A 26,122-nucleotide genomic window follows, 5' to 3' on the forward strand; every position below is an offset into this window, starting at 1 on the left:
AAACAAGTGCACATGTACACAGCACTGAGAATCAGCATAGCTACGCTCACAATGCTAACTGGCTAATATTTCTTATTAAACATCCTTCTCCTTTAAAAATGTACACATCCCTCAATACCACATAAATGAGCAGCTCAAACCAGTTTAAAATTACTTCATGTCTTGAAAACAGTATATGCAATCATAGATATTAAAGTCCTAATCTCTTTACGTCTTACCATTTAACATCTGAGCTGTTGTAACTTCTACATGTCAACACATACATTTCCAGCTTGGATTATGAATAATTAGGCAATTTGTTCAAAAATGTGTAATTGTTTGTGTTACTCACTCAGACTAAATGTGTTTGTCTATTATTGTGACCTCATGGAATCTTAAGGATTTTCTGTAATATGCTATTAACTCTTGTTTTAAATTTTTTTTTAGGTGAGTTCATTTTTGCAGTGGCATCTAACAATAACTGCGAGTTCTGGTTCAGTCTGGATGAGAACCCAGAAAACGTGCAGCTTCTGGTGTACGTTGGAAAGGTGTGTGAGGTTTAAGGCTGGCATTACTAAGGATTTAATGACGGATATTTGTGCTTGCACATGAAATAAACCTGTTTTTCCTGTTGTTTTCAGACTGGCAAGGAGTGGACTGCTCCGGGGGAGTATGAAAAATATTCTAGCCAAATATCAAAACCAAATAAGTAAGTTTACTTCTAATGATTTTATCTTAACGCTGTTAAAGCTTATTGCTGTGTAAATATCTGTGTATGTGTTGGGTTAAAGGCTAATGTTGTATTTTAAGGCATGCTATGTGCAGTAATATGTACAAATATTAACACCACATGAAATTGAACAGGTCATGGAGCACATATTATTTCATATCCTTTTGAGATTTTATTAAAAAATAACAAAAAGATCGGCCGCTCAGGTGGCACAACGGTAAAAACACACGCTGGAACCAGAGCTGGGATCTCGAATACATCGTATCGAAACTCAGCTCTGCCCGCCGGCTAAGGCCGAGAAGCCTCATGAACAACGAACGATTGGCCTGTTGTATTCAGATATGGGCGGGACTAAGCCGGATAGGGTCTCTCTCTCCCATGACTGGTGCAATTCCGACCTCTGCTGGCTGATTGATGGCGCCTGCACAGAGATGAGAAAAGAGTGCTCTCTGGGTGTGTCTCTCCGTACACTACGCTGAACTGCTCTCCTCAAAGTGCAGGTGATAAGATGCATACGGCATGCTGCCCACGTGTCGGAGGGGGCGTGGGTTAGCTTTGTTCTCCTCAATCAGAGCAGGGATCAGCATTGGGGGAAAGGAAGCATGACGCAATCGGGCAATTGGACGTTCTAAAAGGGGAGTAAAAGGGAAAAAGGGGAGAAAATGCATAAACAATATATATATATATACGTATATATATATATATATATATATATATATATATATATATATATATTTAAAATTTAAAATGTCAGTTCATTTTGGGACACCCTTTATAAGAGCTCATAGTCTTTTAAAATGATTAATAAGACTGGAGAGCATATTACAAGAGATATAATAAAATATTCCAAAACAGAGTTAATGTTACTAATTTTATAAAAGTTTGGGAACCACTGCATTAAAACAAACAGTACACAACATAATTTAGCTTATTTAAAAAACACTCTGCTTCATACATGTTTTCAGTAAATCAACATCTTTCTACACTTTATTAAATTGGGGAATTAAAGGGTCTGGTTTATCCAGAATCACTGGGCGCCATGCAGTAACACATCCTGGACAGGACGCCAATCCATCGTGCACCTCAAGATGCCCGACTGACTGATAGCATTGCAGGGGATTTAAACCCTGGATACCAGCAGTAGTGGGCTACTGTAATTTATTGCTGTACCATCCAAGTGCCTTTAACTTTATGTTTGTATTATTAATAATAATAATAATAATAATAATATCCTAAACATTTGTGTTAATCAATTTTGACACAAGAAATAAGAAATACATGTTTTTATTCATACAGTTAATTATTATTTATTATTTGTCTGGGAGGCTGGAGGTAGAGATAATCATGAAATCCTTTCTTGATTCTTTCAGACTTCAGCAGCAGAGGCGGTATTACTTTGAGCTGATTTACAAACATGATGATCATGGAACAGACCATGTGGAGGTTGCAGTAAGTATTGTTGTACTCTTTGTGTTTTTATGTGGGGTTCTCAGGATATTTTGAATCAGTACATTAAGTAGTATAATTTTCCATTTCCATTCCATTTTTCAACAGTGGCGACTCAAACAGGCTGGAACAACATTCACCCTTATTGACTCCAACGCCCTCTCTCTTTATACCAGTAAGTGTAGTAGAAACTTGTACAGTTGCAAGAAAACGTTTGTAAAACCTTTGTAAATATGTTGTAGTAACACACACATTCAGCAACTTAAGTGAAATGGCTTGGTAAAGCTGTTTGATAATGCCAATTATACAAAAAAAAAGCAGTAGCAACAGTCAACCCCGTATATTTTGCATAGTTCACTGGATACATTACATAGTCACCTGCAACAAATGTCATCTATAGTTCACCTCTACAGTTGCCACATTTTCTATTACACAGTTTGACACAGTTTGCATAATAAGCTACAGCTTTAAAAGTATAAGGTTAATCCAGATGCAATTTGAGCTCAGATTGCAGTGTCAGGTTGTGCAATTTTGCATTACAGTTTGCAATCCTATTTTGAGGCGGTGTGTCCTGTATAAAACCAGGAGTTTATATATGTACTTAGGAACAGATTTAGCACCTATACACAGAATGTGTCATTAAAAATAAATGTATACAATGTATCAGTAGTAGAAATGTTATGGTACTTACAACTCTAATTACAAAAACAAATTGGGACAGCAGGAAAACTTATGCCTAGTTCACACTACACAATCTTTGCCCCGATATTCGCTTGCCGACTGGTCGGCGCTAGATGTGGCAGCTCGGGAGCAACTCGGCATTCGCTCTGCAATCTAAACTCGGCTCTCAATCGCTATGTGTGAACTGTTTAACAGGTGACTGAAGAGAGATTTCTAGCATGTTAAATATCTGGATCAGTCGGTTGCGACTGGCAATGAGTGCGGTGAGGGGGATAATATAGTTCAGAATACATCGGCACACACACAAGCTTTACAATATTTGTGAACTTATCGTCCACGGAAACCATAATACCAACACTGCAAAAATATTTTTATAAAATTTATTTTTATAAAATATATATTTAGAAATAAAATATTTATTAACCTCCAACTTGCTACAGAACAGAACAATCCCTGCTGGTCGCGTTGCCAAATCCACTCGGATTCATTTATTTTTCTCTTTATTTACTTTTCTATTTATTCATTTAGCTTTTACGCTGCACATCAATGCACAAACAACTTTGATCACTCACCACTTGTTGTTTTTTTGGACGTGGTATCATTAAACCCCTCGTCACTTCTCGCATTTGTTTTCGTGACAAAACGTAATTTGGGAGACCAGAGAAGCTCGTCTGCGATTCTAGTTGGTGATAGATGGTGTAGTGTGAAACCCCCTATCGCCGATCAGCTGTGTAGTGTGAAAGCCACACCGACTTGAAAGACTCAGGATTACAAGAGATCCAGTCATGTAGTGTGAACCGTACAGCGACCTGACGACTTGGAAAGTCGCGTAGCGTGAACTTGGCATTTAATAATGTAAACGCATATAGTAATTATCTTCATTTATTGACATGCATTTAATTCAATCAGTAAATGAGGCATGCAGTCAGGCCAATTGAAGCTGGTCAGGCCAATTGTGTCCTTTTGCCCAGTGAATTAGACCCACCGGATACGTCACCAAGCCTTGCAATTCCATTCACTTAGACAGATCCACTGAAGCTCCATCAGATTAGATAGAAAGAGTCTTGGATTTGTCTAGGCAAATCATGGACTCTCAGAGACTTGCCCCAAAGCCACTTAAGTGTTGTATTGGACAATTTGCCTGGATGGCATCATTAGATATTGACCTTAGATTCAGTTTTATATCCTTGCCCTGATCTATGCCCTACCACAAGTTGATCACAAAGATCTACAGTTTCTTAAACTTCATGGGTTGTTTTTGGTTCTGACAGTGCATTGTATATCTTGGTCTCTAATTCCAATTGCAACAACTCCAACTGCTGTGAGTTCTAGAAACAGCTCAAGGATAATTAAGCAAACTAGATTTACCCGCCACAATTTGGACTACCACAGCAAATGGTCTGAACACTTTTAAGAATGAAAAACTCATTAACCTTTATCATAACCCAGGATAAAAGTGTTTGAGTGTAGATTGATGGGTAAATCCACAACATAACATTCAGAAAAAAGTCACAGGGTTTGAATTTTTTCTGAAACCACTGTATGTATCTATAAATCACCATCCAATCATTGCATTTATTACCATAGCAAATACAAAGGTGTACATAATACAAGAGGGGCTGTAGGGCTGTTTTATTTTAAATCATTTTACTTGAATTCTATAACAGTTGTAGATCTGAAATAGCCTACACTCCATACCATGCCTTGCTGGCATCCTGAAATAGCTTAAATACTATGTTTCAGTGTTTCTTATTTTGTGTGTGTGTGTGTGTATTCTGGTCTAGAACAAGTGTTGCCTTATGCACAGTGTAAAGAGGTTATAAAAAGCTAAGTATATAGTTTAAAGTACAGTATATGGTAGCCTATATGGGAAGGACATTGAGGTCATGTGTGTATGCCTATGTTTATGTATGTGGGGTGTGGGGTGGAAAGGGGTTAGAAGGAGGGAGTGTATGTGTACGTGTGGTGGTATATTTAGCTGCAGTATCTGATTTCAGTGATCTTAGGAGATGGTGGGGACTTAACACTGTTCCACACACATCCTTTTCATGGCACTCACTGTGAAATGGGAATTATTCAGCTAGCAGTTTTAAACACCATTCTTGATTTAGGGAAAGTAAATAGAAAGACTTTGTCATCATTAAACATATCTCTGCATTTATCCCGCCATTCAAGTGAAGTGCATATGTCACACTTGAGCCTTCTGTGTGCTCCTGTCTGCCACACCCACCTCTATTGGAGCAATCAGCCTCCAGCCAGCTCCCCTCTCTGTATTGGTTCTCTGGGGTTAATTAGCCCCAGCTGCAATATATTTAAGAGAGGAACTGGGAGAGGCTGGTGGGGATTATTGGATTTGTTTCATTGTAACTTTGCCTTACGGTTTGCTACTAGTTCCTGTCTTGGTGATTTGTTCTGATCCTGTCTGTTAGCCTGATCCTGTCTGTTAGCGTGTGTTTGTTAGCCTGTTTAGTCTGTTCAGTCCTGTTTAGTCTGTTTAGTCTTTGTTTAGCCTGTCCGTTAGCCTGTTTAGTCTGTTTCGCCGGTTTAGTCTTTGTTTAGCCTGTCCGTTAGCCTGTTTAGTCTGTTTAGTCTTTGTTTAGCCTGTCCGTTAGCCTGGTTAGTCTGATTAGCCTGTTTAGTCTTTGTTTAGCCTGTCCGTTAGCCTGTTTAGTCTGTTTAGCCTGTTTAGTCTTTGTTTAGCCTGTCCGTTAGCCTGTTTAGTCTGTTTAGCCTGTTTGTTCACCCTGTTAGTCATGTAAGCCCTGTTAGCCTTGTTAATCCTGTTTAGTCTTGTTAAGTCTGTTTACCCTGTTTAGTTTGTTAGCATTAGCCTTTTGTTTGTTTAACCTCCATGTGTTAGCTCTGTTTGTTAGCTCTGTGTGTTAGCTTGTCTTGTCTTGTTGTACCTGTCTTTTGTTTATTAATAAATATAGTCTAGTTATTCTCATCTCTGCGTGTGTGTCCGCCCCTCCTGTCTGTCTTAGCCCACAAAGCGTTACAGAATAATCCCCCCTAAAAGGACACAGCGAGATGTCTTTTGTTTCAATGTTCCCTGATTTTGACTCCATGGGGTTCCCTCTGACCTTCCCGCTAAGTAGGCCAGCTCCATATGATGGAAGCGACTCATTTGTCGGAGGCTTCCTTCTTCAGAGCCAGCTCTACCTGCAGAACCTTCTGGACCCCCAGCCAGCTGAAACAGACAAGGTACTGTTTATGATGTCAAGACTGAGGGGTGCTGCTCGTGATTGGGCTAGGCAGCTTTGGTCTGACAGGGGAGCCGAGCTGAAATCGGTTAAGGTGTTTGAGGGCCTCATGCGAGCTCAATATCCAGGAAAGAACCCTTACGGGTCTGGTGTAGGGACGTTTTCCCAACCTCCCAAGTCCACGTTAGGAGCCAGCCAATATTATTTAGGTCCTGTTTCCTGTTTCGACCCCAAGGGCTCCGGGGGTCCTTCTGTTTGTTCGCCGGCTCCAGTCCCGTGTACTCGGGTTCAGATGAGTCCAGTTTCTCCAGGGTCCAAACAGCTGACTTCTGACGCATTTCCAGGGTCCAAGCAGCTGATTTCGGATGCCTCTCCAGTGTTTTCGCAGCTGAGTCCAGTTTCTCCAGGGTCCAAACAGCTGACTTTTGACGCATATCCAGGGTCCAAGCAGCTGATTTCGGACGCCTCTCCAGTGTTTTCGCAGCCGAGTCCAGTCTCTCCAGGGTCCAAACAGCTGACTTCTGACGCATATCCAGGGTCCAAGCAGCTGATTTCGGACGCCTCCCCAGTGTCCTCGCAGCTGAGCAATGTTTCTCCAGTGTTTTCGCAGCTAACTTCGGACGCCTCTCCAGGGTCCACGCAGCTGAATGTTTCTCCAGTGTTTTCGCAAGTGACTTTGGACACCTCTCCAGGGTTCTCACAGCTGTTTCAAGGAGATTCTCAAACATTTGTGCAGCTGATTAATGACGTTTCTCCAGTGTTTTTGCAGCTGACTCCGGACGCCTCTTCTCAAGGGTCCACGCAGCTGATTCCGGATGCTTCCTCTCAAGGGTCCTCGCAGCTGGCTCCCGAAGCCTCTTCGCCAGGCTCACCGCAGCTGACTCCCGAAGCCTCTTCGCCAGGCTCACCGCAGCTGACTCCCGAAGCCTCTTCGCCAGGCTCACCGCAGCTGACTCCCGAAGCCTCTTCGCCAGGCTCACTGCAGCTGACTCCCGAAGCCTCTTCGCCAGGCTCACCGCAGCTGACTCCCGAAGCCTCTTCGCCAGGCTCACCGCAGCTGACTCCCGAAGCCTCTTCGCCAGGCTCACCGCAGCTGACTCCCGAAGCCTCTTCGCCAGGCTCATCGCAGCTGACTCCCGAAGCCTCTTCGCCAGGCCCCACGCAGCTGACTCCCGAAGCCTCTTCGCCAGGCTCACCGCAGCTGACTCCCGAAGCCTCTTCGCCAGGCTCACCGCAGCTGACTCCCGAAGCCTCTTCGCCAGGCTCACCGCAACTGACTCCCGAAGCCTCTTCGCCAGGCTCACAGCAGCTGACTCCCGAAGCTTCTTCGCCAGGCTCACCGCAGCTGACTCCCGAAGCCTCTTCGCCAGGCTCACAGCAGCTGACTCCCGAAGCCTCTTCGCCAGGCTCATCGCAGCTGACTCCCGAAGCCTCTTCGCCAGGCTCCACGCAGTTGATTCCTGAGTTGGTGCCCCCTGATGGCACTCCTGTTCCTGAGTTGGTGTCCTCCGACGGCACTTCTGTTCCTGAGTTGGTGTCCTCCGACGGCACTTCTGTTCCTGAGTTGGTGTCCTCCGACGGCACTTCTGTTCCTGAGTTGGTGTCCTCCGACGGCACTCCTGTTCCTGAGTTGGTGTCCTCCGACGGCACTCCTGTTCCTGAGTTGGCGCCCCCTGATGGCGCTCCTGTTCCAGAGTTGGTGTCCTTCGAAGGTGCTCCTGTTTCCTCATCGGCACCCACCGGCGGCACTTCTGTTTCCTCGTTGGCGCTTCCTGACAGCGCTTCTGTCCTCAAGTCGGCGCCCTCTGATGGCGCTCCTGTTCCTGAGTTGGCGGCCCCCGATGGCGCTTCTGCTCCTGAGTTGGTACCCCCAGAGGGTGCTTCTGTTCCCGAGTTGGTGTCCTCCGATGGCACTTCAGTTCATGAGTTGGCGCCCTTAGATGGTGCTTCTGGCTCCTCGCCAGCGGCCCCCGATGGCGCTTCTGAACTCTTGTCGGCACCCCCTGACAGTGCTTCTGAACCCTCGTTGGCGGCCCCCGACGGCGCTTCTGGATTTCCGTCGGCACCCCGAGTTACCGCACTTATGTCATGCCTGCCTCGGAACGTTATGAATTACTTTAAATTCGCCCCGCAGGGTCCAGGACCCCCTTTTGTGTTTATATTTGGGCACGCCGGGAGTCGTGCCTACAGGGGGGGCTACTGTCACACTTGAGCCTTCTGTGTGCTCCTGTCTGCCACACCCACCTCTATTGGAGCAATCAGCCTCCAGCCAGCTCCCCTCTCTGTATTGGTTCTCTGGGGTTAATTAGCCCCAGCTGCAATATATTTAAGAGAGGAACTGGGAGAGGCTGGTGGGGATTATTGGATTTGTTTCATTGTAACTTTGCCTTACGGTTTGCTACTAGTTCCTGTCTTGGTGATTTGTTCTGATCCTGTCTGTTAGCCTGATCCTGTCTGTTAGCGTGTGTTTGTTAGCCTGTTTAGTCTGTTCAGTCCTGTTTAGTCTGTTTAGTCTTTGTTTAGCCTGTCCGTTAGCCTGTTTAGTCTGTTTCGCCGGTTTAGTCTTTGTTTAGCCTGTCCGTTAGCCTGTTTAGTCTGTTTAGTCTTTGTTTAGCCTGTCCGTTAGCCTGGTTAGTCTGATTAGCCTGTTTAGTCTTTGTTTAGCCTGTCCGTTAGCCTGTTTAGTCTGTTTAGCCTGTTTAGTCTTTGTTTAGCCTGTCCGTTAGCCTGTTTAGTCTGTTTAGCCTGTTTGTTCACCCTGTTAGTCATGTAAGCCCTGTTAGCCTTGTTAATCCTGTTTAGTCTTGTTAAGTCTGTTTACCCTGTTTAGTTTGTTAGCATTAGCCTTTTGTTTGTTTAACCTCCATGTGTTAGCTCTGTTTGTTAGCTCTGTGTGTTAGCTTGTCTTGTCTTGTTGTACCTGTCTTTTGTTTATTAATAAATATAGTCTAGTTATTCTCATCTCTGCGTGTGTGTCCGCCCCTCCTGTCTGTCTTAGCCCACAAAGCGTTACAGCATATTACTGTAACTAAAAACAGGAGCATGGCTGTTCTACAGTTTTGAGTAAATTAGCTTAATCAAAGGGTTATTTATAATTCATGTAAAATAATTAAACTAAATAGCTACTCCATTGCCAAATAGTTTATTTATCTGCTCATTTTTAAAAGGTTGAATGCTATCTTTCTAGTAAATAGTCATACTAACTCAGTATGTAGGAAACACCCCAGACAGGTCACCAGCCATCACAGGGCAAACACACACATACACACCTAGGGCGATTTAAGTATCTCCAATTAACCTGACTGCATGTCTTTGGACTGTGGGAAAAAACTAGAGAATCTAGAGAAAACCCACAGAAACACGGGGAGAACATGCAAACTCCACACATTGAACCCTGGACTTTTTTGCTGTGAGGTGGCAGTGCTACCCAGTGAGCCACCTTGCCACCCTTGTCATTATCAGATTACTGAAATGCATGTGACCTTAATTATTTGATTATTGACGAAGATTATTTTGCAATCATCTAATTGTTGTGCATGTAATCATTTCTGTGTGTGTGTGTGTGTTAGACGAGTCTTCCCTGAAGCTTAGTGATGTTAGTCATACTCCTCAGACTGCTGCCAGTCATGCAGCTTTGCCACAGGAAAAATCACGATCCCCTCATCATGAGGCAGAAATATTGAGAGAAGACCCTCGCGATACCTTTTTTCAAGGTGAGAAAACTTATTTAGTTGTTCACTCATGCACACACTCAAGTCAGACACAGTTGTAGCTCAAAGGGTAAGGTACTGACCCAGTAATCTGAAGGGTGCTGGTTTAGGTCCCATCACCACAGGTTGCCACTTCTGTTCCCCTAAGCTCTTAACCATCAATAGCTTGCATTGTATTTGGTCAGAACTGTAAGTCACTTCTGGATAAAAGTGTTTACTTAATGCAATAAATGTACATTTTAATACCCTTTCACATGTTGGGTGAGATTCTTCCACTCTGGCACAGAAATTTAAGCAGATCAGCTTTGTTTAATGGATTGTGACCAACCAACTTTCTCTTGATCACATTTAGTTTTCAAGGGGGTTCAGGTCTGAAGATTGTGCTGACCATGACTTGAGTCTTGAGTTGTGGAACTCTGTCAGAGCCTCCAGGATACATAACCTTGTAAATTGGATAATCTGATGCCAGCCCTGCTGAGGTACCCGCGGATCATCACAATGGGTGTGGATTATAGGCCTCTCTAGATCCATCTACAGTGGGGCCAAAAAGTATTTAGTCAGCCACTGATTGTGCAGGTTCTCCTACTTAGAAAGATGAGAGAGGTCTGTAATTTTCATCATAGGTACACTTCAACATGAGAGACAAAATGAAAAAAAAAATCCAGGAAATCACATTGTAGGATTTTTAAAGAATTTATTTGTAAATTATGGTGGAAAATAAGTATTTGGTCAATAACAAAAGTTCAACTCAATACTTTGTAACATAACCTTTGTTGGCAATGACAGAGGTCAAACGTTTCCTGTAAGTCTTCACCAGGTTTGCACACACTGTAGCTGGTATTTTGGCCCATTCCTCCATGCAGATCTCCTCTAGAGCAGTGATGTTTTGGGGCTGTCGCTGGGCAACACGGACTCCACAAATTTTCTATGGGGTTGAGGTCTGGAGACTGGCTAGACCACTCCAGGACCTAAAAATAAGGCTAAAAATTGGAATCATCAAAAAAGATAAGCCTCTTTACTCCAGTCCTGACAGTCTTTTGCAAACCTCGAACTGGTTCTTCTTTGCTTATGCTGATGCAACAGTGGCTCCTACTGTCTGATTGAGGCGCTAATACAATGGAGAGTATAGTGTGTTCCTTACCAATATGTATAGTATGACTTGCTTGCCAAAATGTGCATTGTTTCCATTTACAATTGTAAGTCACTTTAAATAACAGGATATGCTAAGTGCCATAATTGTAAATATAGAGTGAATGAGGAAATTTGGAAACTGGATGTCTGAACTGTGTGTATGTGTGTGGTTGTGTGTGTGTGTGGTGGTGTGTGTGTGTAGTGCCATTATTGGACAGGTCCTATTTGCAGAGTGTATTACCAGAATGTGATTATAAACCCAGTTACGTCATGAAAGGCTTTTTATTGAACCGGTATCAGGGTCTGCATTTTGTAAGTACTCATATATTCACTTCATATACATATCCAGTGAAACATCTCATGTGTGTTTGTTATGCTCAGAATGCAAATTATCCTCTAAGCTTGGTGTTTGTGTTTTAATAAATGGTGTTCACATTGCAGGTACACCTGTCATACGTTTATCCTAATGATTACACTCGCCTTACACACATGGAAAGTGACAACCAGTGTTTTTACCAGGCAAACCAGTACTACTTAAAGAAGTGAGTCTTTATATGACGTTCATAAATAGTAAAATAATTCTAACATTCAGTAATATTTACACTTTAAATATTTACACAGTTCTGTGAACCTATAACATTTCATAATTGATATTCTTACTGCATACTCCTAGTCCTAACCTAGTCTAAACTCAAATTGGCATGACTACAGCAGCAGATTCTTTGAAAGATAACATTTTTATTCTAAACTTTGAGGCGGGCCCGTATTTTTCATTTGTAATTTTGCTTTTTTTTTGTATTCGGTGTGGAAATGCATTATTCTTTTTTTGGCAGATTGTGTTTACAGCCAATTAGCAGTTATTTTTATCCTAATTTAGCTAGCCTTTTTGAGCTCAATAAACATATAAACACAGGCACAGACAATAAAAGGCCAAAAGTATGTAAACACCCATTGAACTTGTACATACTGCAGGATACTTAACCAAGGTAGAACAATGCAAAGTAAATATTCTTGAACAAAAGAAAAAACAGAAAAGAGAAACAAAAACAATCTGCAGGCCTACTTTCTTATATGTGTATAAAATAATTAAATAAAAAATTATATCCTTTCAATTTTGTGGCAATAGTCTGAGAAAGGGCCTTTTCTGTTTCAGCATGACTGAGCCCTTGCTGTAATTAACATTAAATAACATACCTGTGCAGTTCTGTTTTGGATTTAGTCACTTCAATTGAATCATGTTTTTTTCTCTTGTCATCTCATTTCACCTCTCATCATTTCAGTTCTGTGTAACTGTTGGTGCTTTCCTTTACAGATACAGCTTCTCAAGATATATAAGACTGGACCAGTCAGAGAATGGGGACATTCCCGTCAGTTACACAGGTACCACAATGATGTGCTCTCTTGATCAGCCCACAAACATCAGTCAACAAATTGTTTTCACAGCATTTGGGAGGGGGATCTGGGACAGGAATCTGTGGAAAACACCTGGGTTGCATCTCATTTCTCTCCTCCCTTCTATGCTAAAGCATTATATTAGGTCTATGTGAGGTGTTTGTTTGGGTCACAGGCTAAAGGATGTTTAAGCTAGGAATCAAGAAGACATAAATAAGTGTTTAAACACTTATTTAAATATAATTTGTTTTACATTTTATACAATAAAATGTAAGATCTTTCATTTTTTTAGTTCAGTTTTATGTACAAGTGGTTTGAATTTTGTTACACTGCCATCTTGTGGTGCTGCACACGTCTTCTGTAGTACGTCAGATCTTACGTGTGGATCTGCTTTTGACTGGCACACGTACTGCATAGATGCAGTAGTACTGTATAATCAGTGGCGGCTCCTGCCAAATCTCTCGGGGGTGGGGGGGGGGTTTGGAGATGTTAATTAAATAATTAACATCTTAAGTCATCTGTCAGTTTGCCCTCACAAATAACTTTAAACATGGAGAGAGACCAGCTTTACCATTAATCATAAAATTAAGTAAAGCCTTCACACTAACAATTTAATTCAGTCTTCATCAGATTTTATTTTAGGTGCAGCAGATCCTGAATAAAGATTGGCATTGGGGCTGATGTGCAATGAATAAAGAAGTAAATTTAAAAATTACATTACTTACTTGTAATTTACTTGTTACTTATAACCTGACTTGTTACTTGTTACTTATAACCCCCCCCCCCCCCCCCCCCCCCCTAATTGTTGCTAATTTATCCTGATTACTACGACGACTGAATGGCATTTCCCTTAATGACACGATGGAGTTGCTCCGAAATGAGGTAATGGTACACCAGTTTACGTGTGACACAAGCACGTAAGTGCGAGCCCTCCCAGAACCCATACAGATTGTATTGCAGTGCCTACAGTTAGAAAAAAAAGTGCCTTAATATGAGAGTCTATCAGAGCAATCCGGGCGATTTTCAATCAGACTGAAATTGCACAAAAGGGGCGGTACTGTACGGAACACAACTCAATGCTGATTGGACTACGATATTCAGAGCCAAGACAGACTATCCAGAACAGTCACAGCTAGTGTAGCACTGGCTGAATCTTTCGCCCTTTGGTGGTGCGTCGCCCGATCACCCTAAGGAATGAGCCGCCCATGTGTATAATACTATATAATAGTGCTCTTACAGTGTATCATAAGGCTCCTCACCAAGATGGCCGATTGTCTTCTTCTTTCTTTAGATGATGATAAGACGGAATGGGAGGACTATGAAGGGATGGAGAATGAAGTGATGAAAATGAATGAGAAGAGGATGAAAGCTGAAGGTCTGCCAGACTATGAGAACAATTATGATGACTACAAACCAAACAGGCTGAGAAAACTTTTATTTACCATGGACACAGAGAAGAGCAGGACGAAAAAGAAAAAGCTGATATATTTGAATGCAGCAGGGATGCCTGGGCAGGAGAATCCAGCAATAAGCAGTAAACCACCATCACAAAACCGGGCTTTAAATCATAAAAATGACAATGTAGCAGAGAACCAACAAGTGCAAAAACAACTCATAAATGAAGACAAGAAACTCAACCCACCTGCTGCTCGAAGGAAACGAAAAAAAGATACAGTGATCGAACAGCAGATTGTAGAGCATGTAATATTGAAAAGTAATCCAGACCAGCACTCTCCAGTCACAGCATCCAAAAAGTCAAGTGTGAAACAAATGGCTGAGCAATTGAATGCCCCTGGAGGTATAAATAACCAGACAGACACTACTTCTAAACCTAAAAACACAACAAATAAGGACAGAATTTCTCTGTCCACTGTATCAAACCCTGACTACATGGCTCATGAAGTCAAAGAAAACTCCACCGAGCTTAACAAGTTTGTTGTTAATGATCAGGATACCATGCTGCATGATGCTAAAACTAAGAAAAATATGTTTCCACTCCTAGATAAAAACAATGATACACTTTGGAATGACCCCAGCCATGAAAATGGTGGCGAAAAAGAAAATAATAAAAAACCTGACAAATACTCTAAGATGCCACCAGACGACTGGGATCTTAATGACTGGGACCTGGAAAACGAGATTGTTCCGAAGATTGTGTATGACACTGAGGTCAACTGGGCTCAGACACTCCAGGTCAGCCATCTGGACTTTCAGATGCTGAGAAATGATGAGATAGACCTCAGATGCAATGTGTCTGGAAATCTTTTGATCAGCGAATCAGAAGCTGTGGCTGTAGTTCAGAGTTTTATGGAGCAACTTAACAAGAAAAATTCAAGGTAGGTGGATGTGTCTTTAATATTATGTACGGACAGCTGACAAATTAAAGAAACTTCTTTACATCTTTAGTGACAAGGTGAGTTACCAATAGCCACCTTTGGAAATAATATTAAGGTTATAGAATCTGAAAGTCTTTTGAACTGAACCAGAGATTGAAAAATATTTCCATAGTCACTGTTTTGATGATGGTAGCAGAAAGCACTGTCTAACACATTGGTCCACAATAAGCACATGTGTCGGAGCGAGCGTGTCTCCTCTTCAACCAGGGTGGAGATTAACATCAGTAGAGAGGAAGCATAATGCAATCGGGTTATTAGATGTGACTAGATTGGGAGGAAAATTGGGAAAAATGCAAAAAAAAAATGGTTTTGTGGTTCACGCAGTTTCACCGACCTAATTACAGTTTATCAATGATCAGCTCTAGATTTGTTCTTGGATTAATTCTCCCCAACTGGTACAGTATTTATACAGTGCATGTATATAGACTGTAAAACATTGTGTGTGTGTGTGTTTGTATATAGACAGTTTACTTTGCAGCATATAGTAAATGTGGTGAAACGAGTCGATAAGTTTCAAGGTAGTCGCTATCTACTGGAATTGGATCTGTTGGATGCTTCAGGTCACAGAGTGCGTCTTGTTCAATACGTCTACCTGCTGAAGAGTCAGAAATTTGAAGCCCCCAGTCTAAACACCCAGATGTTGCTGTGCAGCTCGAAAAATTTCCAGTGGAACCCCGACACTACAGTACACTTCATTGTGCCAGGTCTGTCTGTCATGCACATACACACACACACATACACACACACACACACACACACAAATACACACATAAATCCTTATCAACTTAATTGATTTTTTCAAATAAGTTTCAAATAAGTTGGAATAGAGCCAAATTAATACCAAAAATACTGTGAATTATTGAACAGGTCAATGTTGAACACTTTCTGCATGAACAAACTGCATAAGTACAGTGGGGCCAAAAAGTATTTAGTCAGCCACTGATTGTGCAAGTTCTCCTACTTAGAAAGATGAGAGAGGTCTGTAATTTTCATCATAGGTACACTTCAACTATGAGAGACAAAATGAGAAAAAAAATCCAGGAAATCACATTGTAGGATTTTTAAAGAATTTATTTGTAAATTATGGTGGAAAATAAGTATTTGGTCAATAACAAAAGTTCAACTCAATACTTTGTAACATGACCTTTGTTGGCAATGACAGAGGTCAAACGTTTCCTGTAAGTCTTCACCAGGTTTGCACACACTGTAGCTGGTATTTTGGCCCATTCCTCCATGCAGATCTCCTCTAGAGCATTGATGCTTTGGGGCTGTCGCTGGGCAACACGGACTCCACAAATTTTCTATGGGGTTGAGGTCTGGAGACTGGCTAGGCCACTCCAGGACCTTGAAATGCTTTTTACGGAGCCACTCCTTTGTTGCCCGAGCGGTGTGTTTGGGATCACTGTCATGCTGGAAGACCCAGCCACGTTCCATCTTCAATGCTCTCACTGATGGAAGGAGGTTTTGGCTTAAAATCTCACGATACATGGCCCCGTTCATTCTTCCCTTAACACGGATCAGTCATCCTGTCCCCTTTGCAGAAAAACAGCCCCAAAGCATGATGTTTCCACCCCCATGCTTCACAGTAAGTATGGTGTTCTTGGGATGCAACTCAGCATTCTTCTTCCTCCAAACACGACTAGTTGAGTTTTTACCAAAAAGTTCCATTTTGGTTTAATTTCACCACATGATATTCTCCCAATCCTCTTCTGGATCATCCATATGCTCTCTGGCAAACTTCAGACGGGCCTGGACATGTACTGGCTTAAGCAGGGGGACACGCCTGGCACTGCAGGATTTGAGTCCCTCTCGGCGTAGTGTGTTACTGATGGTAGCCTTTGTTACTTTGGTCCCAGCTCTCTGCAGGTCATTCATCAGGTCCCTCTGTGTAGTTCTGGGATTTTTACTCACCGTTCTCATGATCATTTTGATCCCACGGGATGAGATCTTGACCCCAAGGGAGATTATCAATGGTCTTGTATGTCTTCCATTTTCTTACAATTGCTCCCACAGTTGATTTATTCACACCAACCTGCTTGCCTATTGTAGATTCACTCTTCCCAGTCTGGTGCAGGTCTACAATTTTCTTCCTGGTGTCCTTCGACAGCTCTTTGGCCTTGGCCATGGTTGAGTTTGGAGTCTGACTGTTTGAGGCTGTGGACAGGTGTCTTTTATACAGATAACGAGGTCAAACTGTCACGTGGGAAGAAAGGGACACAACCGCAGAAGTAAAAAAAAAAAAGAATTTTATTTATTTAATAAGGACAACGGAAAGGTAAACAGAACAAAAAACCGATCGGAAACTCCGACGGAAGCTGAAAAAAATGCAAAAAGGGAACAAATGAAGAAAGCGGGACGCGAACCCGGGTCTCAGGCGTGATAGCCGGGAGCGTTACCACTGCGCTAACGTAGCGCTGGAAAAACAAAAGCACGAGAGCGCCTAAAGCGCTCCGGTGAATGAGTGCGGGAGAGAACCTCCACTGAACGCTAGCCCGAGCACTGCGGTGGGCTAGCGAAGGTTTCGATCGGTTGCCCTTAGCCTTGGGTCGCGGGGCTGAGGTACACCGATCTGAAACAAAAGAGCAAAAAACAAGTAAAGTTAGACGGATATGCAGATTCGAACCGGGGATGTTGGCGGGATAACCGCTTACTCTACGGAGTCGCCACCCAGCGGTTGAGGAATCCAATGATCAGGTTGACGAAGCTACTACCAGCGCTGAATGACGGCGCTGAATGAAACCGCTAAAGCTAGATGCTAAGCGCATAAATAAACGGCAGTTCGAGGACTGCACGGCGTCGCACCACGCTGGTTCTAAGAAAGTAGAAAGAAAACCCTAACTACCTCAACCTTACGGTTTACACACCCGGATGGCCTTGTGCCACCAGGGGTACCACCTATGGCTACAAACGAAGCGTGGACGAGCTGCCACAACGAGAGTGAAAACAAACAAAGGTGCGACACCCACTGCTGAGTGGAGCTGGCTTAAGTAGGCCAGCCCCCAGCTGCGGGTGATCAGCCCTAATTGGGAGGCTTACTATAAGAAGCCCTTGTTTTCTGAGCTCTGTAAGACCTGTTTCGCTGGGAACCCGGGGCACGTTCACAAGCTACTACAGGCTTCCTAATACAAACAGGTGCCATTAATACAGGTAATGAGTGGAGGACAGAAGAGCTTCTTAAAGAAGTTACAGGTCTGTGAGAGCCAGAAATCTTGCTTGTTTGTTATTGACCAAATACTTATTTTCCACCATAATTTACAAAAAAATTCTTTAAAAATCCTACAATGTGATTTCCTGCATTTTTTTTTCTCATTTTGTCTCTCATAGTTGAAGTGTACCTATGATGAAAATTACAGACCTCTCTCATCTTTCTAAGTAGGATAACTTGCACAATCAGTGGCTGACTAAATACTTTTTGACCCCACTGTAAATTACCATCCACAGTCCATCATATTATTAAAACATTTAAAAATATAATAAAGACATGTGCATAAAGGGCAATGCCAAAATCCAATATTGATTGCCTGTAAAGACTGTTTATTGCTGTATATACAAATGCAGGTAAACTGTTTACTAACAAAGCAGAAACCATATACCAGCATCATCCATAAACTCTTTTCTGGGCTTAAGGTCCATCTTAGATGTCCAAATGTAGATATGTGTTCTCTCCTCTAGTGAGTCCTTGCAACTGTCTTTGGAAATATAGGACATTATGTTCTCCTGGCCAAAGAGGGAACGGTCTATTCTTATTGTTGTTATTATTACCATTGCAGTGTTTAAAAGCTTGTGCCCGCTATGCTATGAAGATGTGTTACATGGGTCATAAATGCAGAGGGGTACATTTGCATTTTGAAGCAAAATAGGCTGCCAGTTAGACAACGCAACTTTATAGATCTATTTATCCCTGCTTATTTTAGCAAGACCACATTCTGCATTTGTTACAACAAAATGGCTTTGTATTGATAGAGTGCAGGTGCTATACTAGCCTGCCTGCAGTCCAAAATGCATGGAGAATTATAAGGCAAGGCAAGGCAAGTTTATTTGTATAGCACCTTTCATACACAGTGGCAATTCAAAGTGCTTTAAGCGCAACATACAACACCAGATAGGCCAGACTGTTAAGCAGCTGTTCTATCAAGTGTCATATCAAGCAACAATGATAACCCAGCACCACGAGATCTGAATGTTAGCTTTGCTATTGAACCAGCTGGGGACCTACACAGACGTGATTAGCTGTGTCTAATGAGAAGAATGGTCAAGTGGGTCCTCATTACTGTGGCCTCTACTGGCTGCTTCATGTACCTGCAAGATAAATGGTTGGCTCACAGGCAGTAGTGCGTCTCTAACAGGTGACGAGAAGTCACGGAGTACAGTTCTCAGTACAGTTGAGTACAGTAACTCGAAATAGAAATAGAAATAGAAACCTAAAATAGAAATAGAAAAATGTAATGCCTTGTGTACCTGTTTTCAAAAAAAGGACAGGAAAGGACACTGTGAAGTTTGTACATGTAATACACCCACTTACTTTCTTAACCGCTTATCCAATTAGGGTCGCGGGAGGGTGCTGGAGCCTATCCCAGCTTTTCAATAGGCGCAAGGCACACAGTAACACCCTGGACGGGGTGCCAGTCCATCGCAGGGCAGATACACACACACACATACACACATCCATTCACCTATAGGGCAATTCAGTGTCTCCAATTAACCTGACTGCATGTTTTTGGACTGTGGGAGGAAACCCACGCAGACATGGGGAGAACATGCAAACTCCACACAGAAAGGACCCGGACCCCAGGACCTACTTGCTGTGAGGCGACAGTGCTACCCACCGAGCCACTGTGCTGCACACATTATATACACCCTAATTGAAATGTATTTGTGTGTGTGCAGTGAAGAATCAGGCTCGTTGGGTGCAGAAGTTTATTGTTGACATGGAGGAATTGTACAAAGCCAGCGGAGATGAGAACTTTAACGTCATCATCATTGACTACGCCAGTACTGATATGGACATTGAAGGAGCCCTGAGAAACTCTCATCTGCCCAAGTAAACCTAATTTTTATTTATTTTTTTAATAAATTTGCTAATTCCTTTTATTTCATAATAGAATAACGATAACGATAAAAAATATTGATCTGCAAAGTTCTGTAAACATCTTTTTTATGTCTGTTTTCTGTCAATCATTCTCACTGAAGTAGATCAAATCGGATCTGATACCAGTAATGATATTCAGGTCAATATCGACCCCAATACAGATATTTAGTCAACCGTTCAGAATGCAGGCAGGACCAGATACACTGTGTGTGTGTGTGTGATCTGTTACATTAACACACACAATGTGCATTTCCAAAGTGACTTCCTAGTTTTTATTAATTTTGTTTTTTTATGAAGATTATATCAAGCAAAATGCACAAGGTGTTACCTGTCTCATTTAAAAGAACAATCCTAGGCAGATCCTTTTAGTAAATCAGCTTGTACAGTTTACTTGTTATTATGGCATTTCGTGATGTCCATTTCTAAAAAGTGCACACCGCCTGTAAATACATGTTATGCAGGGCTGCACCAGTTTGTGGGGTTGGGGTGCTGCTGATGCATTGCTGTCCCTTGCTTGTTCTGAAGCTTTCTATTCTTTCTTCTTTTTTCCAAGTACTAGGTTGTTGCGGATGGCTGGAGCAGCCTGCCATATTCTGGCAACCACTTCTTATTTCTGCTCTATCCACGTTCTTTTTTGCGGGATGTGGATGTTTTTGTGTCTTTTTTTTGTTCATTTGTTTATGATATTTTGGCCACCTTATCTAATTGCTTACTATCCCATTTTATTGTTAGTGGCTTTTTAGCCACGGTGTCGTTCTACTTTGGTTAAACATGCCCTCAGATACATTTACTGTTCTTGCAGGTGCAGGGCTTCACCTTTACACATGACCTGTCATATAAACCTCATTGCTTTTTTTGACAGATGCCAAAAATGTCCATGTGAATGCAGCTTTAGTGTACACATGAATGTTTTTGTCGTGCTTGATTTTAAATGGAACTTTGAATATGCTCTTTTAGATCCCAGTATGTCAGACTGACAGGCAACTTTGAGAGATCAGCAGGCTTACAGGCTGGAGTGGACCTTATCCTGGTGAGTTATTCAAGTATAAAATTCACACACAATAAATGTAAAAGCTTGGATCAGGATTGGATCAGGATTTAATATAATTGGATATAATCTTTTCTAGGATAAGCACAGCATTGTGTTTCTCTGTGACCTGCATATCCATTTCCCGCTGGGCTTTATCGACTCGGTGAGAAAACACTGTGTTGAGGGGCGCATGGTATTTGCTCCCATAGTGATGAGGCTTAACTGTGGTGCTACTCCCCAGGAGCCTAATGGTAAACAGCTTAAAATGTTTCTCTCTTTTATTCTTTGCAATTATAATACACTATATATACACTATATGGCCAAACATATGCAAACACTCATTCTGATTGTTAATGCATTTCCTAAAGGTTTATTTTTAAACTTGTCATATTATTTTCAGAGAAAGATATGAAGCTGCTTGGTTTACCTGACTTGTTATAATTTGATTTGCTAACATGCAGAAATACCAATTATTAAGAAAGAACCCCCTTTCTTTAAAAAAAAAATAGGTGTGTTCGACATAACCACTATGTACTGTGTATTGCATCATAAACAATTAACAGAGACCAAGATCATCCTTAAGTCTTTAGTTTCACCCAGTGGTTAAAAACTACACAGGAGATCCATATACTATAAATAAAGGCACGGTGGCTCAGTGTTAGGCACTGTCGCCTCACAGCAAGAAGGTCCTGGGTTCAATCCCCAGGTGGGACGGTTCGATTCTTTCTGTGTGGAGTTTGCATGTTCTCCCCATGTCCGTGTGGGTTTCCTCCAGGAACTCTGGTTTCCTCCCACAGTCCAAAGACATGCAAGTGAGGTTAATTGGAGAATCTAAATTGTCCACAACTGTGTTTGATATAACCTTGTAAACTGATGAATCTTGTGTAATGAGTAACTACCGTTCCTGTCATGAATGTAACCAAACATGACGTTAAAATCCAAATAAATATAATTTGTCTTTCTATACATATTCCATTCTGCAGGGTACTGGGAGGTGAATGGCTTTGGATTGCTGGGAATTTATAAGTCTGACTTGGAAGTTGTTGGTGGTATGAACACCAAAGAATTTACTGACAGCTGGGGAGGAGAGGACTGGGAACTTCTGGACAGGTGAGATGTTATATCCCACTGTAATAGCCTACAAACCAGAAATACTGGTGAATGGCCTTTACAACAGCCCTATTTTTACTAGGCAGCTCATTTCTGCACCCTAGAATTTACACAAATGCACTTTTGCACACTTCACTGCTCACCACATTGTCAACTGTTTATTTATTTATTTATTTTCACAGCAATCGAACATCTTATCACCCACACTTGACGGCCACACCCTCTTCCGCACTCCTTTCCCATCTCCATGCAGGCGCCACCAACCAGCCAGCAGAGGTCGTAATCGCACTAGTCTGAGAGAGAGTCCCCATCCGGCTTAGTCCCGCCCCTGTCTGAACAACAGGCCAATCGTTGTTCATGTGGCCGCTCAGCCTCAGCTGGCAGGCAGAGCCGAGTTTCGATACGATGTATTCGAGATCTCAGCTCTGGTGAACAGCGTGTGTTTTTACCGCTGCGCCACCTGAGCAACTGTTTATTTATTATACTCTTTAATATTGAAATCTATATAATATTGTCACCTACTGTCTGATCCCCATGGTATACTGTGTATGTTGGTGGAACTGCAAAACAGCTGCTGGTTGTTAGTCAATGATTTGTTCACTGAAAAAGCCTTTTGGTTAACTTTGAAATTGGCTTAATTTCTTTTTGGTGTCCTAAGATGCTGGCTTACCTTTGGACGTTTTCGGGTTCTTTGCTGGAATTTTCTGCTCGAATATCAATAAAAGCTGGAAAATTTTAAGTACCTTTAATTGGGCAATTTTTTTTCTGTTAAGTGATTTTGTAAAAAGAAAAATGTGCATTTACTCAGTGACTTTAAATCATCTTCTTGTACCTGCCTCATTTCTGTAGCTGAATCTCAAATGTCATTCCTTTGGCAGGTGAATTGGTAACAGGTCTTTGCATGCAAAGATGCATCATGGCTCACCACTCACTGCCAACGCTTACTCGGTCTCTATTTTTACACATACCTGAGTAATTATTAATATATTTTAATAATGTATTCTTTTAATGAGTGACATTTTACCTTTATCTACCACTGATATTATTTACATTATTTGAAAATACACTGATCAGCCAAAACATTAAAACCACCTCCTTGTTTCTACACCCACTGTCCATTTTATCAGCTCCACTTACCATATAGGAGCACTTTGTAGTTCTACAATTACTGACTGTAGTCCATCTATTTCTCTACATACTTTTTTAACCTGCTTTCACCCTGTTCTTCAATGGTCAGGACCCCCACAGGACCACCACAGAGCAGGAATTATTTAGGTGGTGGATCATTCTCAGCACTGCAGTGACAATGACATGGGGGTGGTGTGTTAGTGTGTCTTGTGCTGGTGTGAGTGGATCAGACAGCAGCGCTGCTGGAGTTTTAAAATGCTGTATCCACTCACTGTCCACTCTATAAGACACTTCTACCTAGTTGGTCCACCTTGTAGATATAAAGTCAGAGACGATCGCTCATCTATTGCTGCTGTTTGAGTTGGTTATCTTCTAGACCTTTATCAGTAGTCACAGGACGCTGCCCACAGGACACTGTTCGCTGGATGTTTTTGGTTGGTGGACTATTCTCAGTCCAGCAGTGACAGTGAGGTGTTTAAAAACTCCATCAGCGCTGCTGTGTATGACCCACTCATACCAGCACAACACACACTAACACACCACCACCATGTCAGTGTCACTGCAGTGCTGAGAATCATCCACCACCTAAATAATACCTGCTCTGTAGTGGTCCTGGGAGAGTCCTGACCATTGAAGAACAGCATGAAAAGGGGGCTAACAAAGCATGCAGAGAAACAGATGGACAACAGTCAGTAATTGTAGAACTACAAAGTGCTTCTGTATGGTAAATGGAGCTGATAAAATGGACAGTGAGTGTAGAAAACAAGGAGGTGGTTTTAATGTTATGACTGATTGGTGTATGTTAGATATATTACTTTTACATCAAGTTTGGAGTGATGTACTACATGACCTTAGTACAGATGTAGTAAATGCAATGAATACTGTTTAATGAGTAATCTGGTACTCTGTAGGATCATCGAGGCCGGCTTGGAAGTGGAACGTCTTCACTTGAGGAACTTCTTCCACCATTACCACTCCAGACGTGGCATGTGGAACCGCAAAGTGGAACGCAAAACGTAGCTCAGGCCACCACAAGACAATCACTGTGGCACTTTAACCAGCCTTTAGACTGTAAATGCACTGTTGCACACAGTTTCACTGAAGATGGACCACAGGCCACAGAGGTTTGGTTGGGCGATGCCATTCATCAAGGCTATGTGAGAAGCATGAATTCAGGGTGAGGTAGAAGATGTGATTTCAGAAGGATAAAACTGGTACTACTGATGATACATGCACACATTTGGACTCAGGAAAGATATCAGGTGTTTAACACACAATCAAAATGCCAGACTATGTGTGGACTCTCAGTGACTTTAGGCTTTGTAATAAACATTACACACATACAGATGTGCCTGTAGTCACCAGGATATGTGGTGATGTCTCTCATTTGGTAAGATGTAAGTTACCCACATTCTTGCTTTTGCACTACTGTGTTTGTTCTCTGGGGTGTATTGGTTTTATTTATTTTTTAACATGCAGTGATTTAAAAAAATACTTGACCAGGAACGTACATTTCTGAATGAAACACTAGTTGGGGGAACAATGCATTAATGCATCTCTGTGTGGCCACCATCGAAACAGCTAGCAGAGGTCAGAATTGCAGCAGGTATGAGGAATCCCCTCCAGCAATTCCTACCCGATTGATGAGCCAATCATTGTCCGTATAGGCACCTGGGTCAAAGTTTTTAAGAATTATTGTGCCCAGGTGGCGCAGCGGGATATTCCGCTAGCACACCAGCGCCGAGATTCTGAACTCCTCGGTTCGAAACACGGCATTGCCACCGGTTGGCTAGGCTCCATCTAGCAGGCATAATTGGCAGTGGCTGCAGCAGACACGTTTCTGCCAGCGCAGGATGACCGGACTATGTGGGTGGGGTCTTAAAACGCTGTGTAAGTACCCTTATTAGCAGATAGAGAGGTGCCTGTGCAGAATGCATGGGTGAAAAGGGTTCCACTAAGGGCTGCATGCGGGTCAGGGAAGGCGTGAGCAGAAAAATACCCACCTCGATTGCAATCAAGGATCCCCCAGCAGCGGAAGACAAATTGACTATGCTAAATTGGGAGGGAAAGGGAGAAAATGCATAAATAAATAGAAAAAAAAATATTGTTGCTGTACAGTACCTTTAAGATCATATGTTTGACTGGAGGACAAAAAAAATCCACTTTAGCACCTCTTTAACGGTGTTGCCTTGATTATTAAGTGTATAGTGTGGTATCACATATTGAACAAATCTAAATGTCACTAACAAAGCAAAAAAGCACAGAAATGAACCACTACTACTTTACATGCCATGTTGCTTTTTAGAAATTGTAGGCGACTCATCCTGAATCCCTACTCTATAAAAACAAAGAATTTACCTTATTAAAATGCTAACTTATATTAATACTTATCTGAGTACAAATATTTGTAAAATAAAGGCAGCACCAGCACACTCCTGTTCACACATTTGGACTCAGGAAAGAATGAGCACTACAGGATAAGCTTTAAAATAATCTCCAAAGACTTGAAGTAGTTTTATTGTCTTTATTCTTAGGTGGCTTTACTTCTGAAACTCTAAGCCATTCACTGTGTAAATGTTCAAACTAAATATACCTGCTACTTAGCCTGCTACTTTATTTCAAGTAATTTGATAGTTTGGTATTTTGTGTGCATATTTTGCTTTAGAGATAAAGGGGTTAAATAATGCTAGTGCTAATTAGAAAAATGTGTTTATAATTTAGGAGTGCACAGCTGTATGTGAAAGATTTGGTACCCTTTGCTAGATTACTTTCACCCACTTTGATTTGCAGCATGCTTTTAGTTCTCTGTTTTTCTTGGACTGTCCTACATTGAACATGTACACATAGATTTTTAAAAAAGGTGCAACATGGTTCCTTTGTCAGCTTAATGTCCTGCAGGTCATTAGTGAGCTTATGTGGGTTTTGCTTTGCTTTGTGCTAGCTGAGAATTTTCCTGGTCTTCCAGATCTTTCACAATTCACTTAAACTGGCATTTCTTAATAAGATCTCAGACATTAAAAACTGTGAGCCAAAACCTCAGTGATTTTTTTATAACCTATTCCTGCTTCACAGGCATAAATACATTTTCAGATCTTCG

General features: G+C 41.9%; 1 protein-coding gene across 1 annotated transcript in view; it reads left to right on the top strand.

The window, feature by feature from the left end:
* Positions 1–25,625, top strand: part of b4galnt3b (beta-1,4-N-acetyl-galactosaminyl transferase 3b) — a 47,388-nt gene extending 21,763 nt beyond the window's left edge. The window contains exons 6-21 of the mRNA XM_063005069.1: positions 427–527; positions 621–688; positions 2,080–2,158; positions 2,264–2,330; positions 9,609–9,752; positions 11,083–11,192; positions 11,322–11,422; positions 12,193–12,260; positions 13,564–14,070; positions 14,275–14,608; positions 15,131–15,372; positions 19,556–19,709; positions 20,715–20,787; positions 20,885–21,038; positions 21,771–21,897; positions 23,937–25,625. Of these exons, the coding sequence (XP_062861139.1) occupies positions 427–527; positions 621–688; positions 2,080–2,158; positions 2,264–2,330; positions 9,609–9,752; positions 11,083–11,192; positions 11,322–11,422; positions 12,193–12,260; positions 13,564–14,070; positions 14,275–14,608; positions 15,131–15,372; positions 19,556–19,709; positions 20,715–20,787; positions 20,885–21,038; positions 21,771–21,897; positions 23,937–24,045 (2,438 nt within the window). The 3' untranslated portion in view covers positions 24,046–25,625. The remainder of the gene's footprint in view (positions 1–426; positions 528–620; positions 689–2,079; positions 2,159–2,263; positions 2,331–9,608; positions 9,753–11,082; positions 11,193–11,321; positions 11,423–12,192; positions 12,261–13,563; positions 14,071–14,274; positions 14,609–15,130; positions 15,373–19,555; positions 19,710–20,714; positions 20,788–20,884; positions 21,039–21,770; positions 21,898–23,936) is intronic.
* The last annotated feature ends 497 nt before the right edge of the window (positions 25,626–26,122 follow it).

This window comes from Trichomycterus rosablanca, chromosome 11 (assembly GCF_030014385.1).
Source record: "Trichomycterus rosablanca isolate fTriRos1 chromosome 11, fTriRos1.hap1, whole genome shotgun sequence".
Taxonomy (NCBI): Eukaryota; Metazoa; Chordata; class Actinopteri; order Siluriformes; family Trichomycteridae; genus Trichomycterus; species Trichomycterus rosablanca.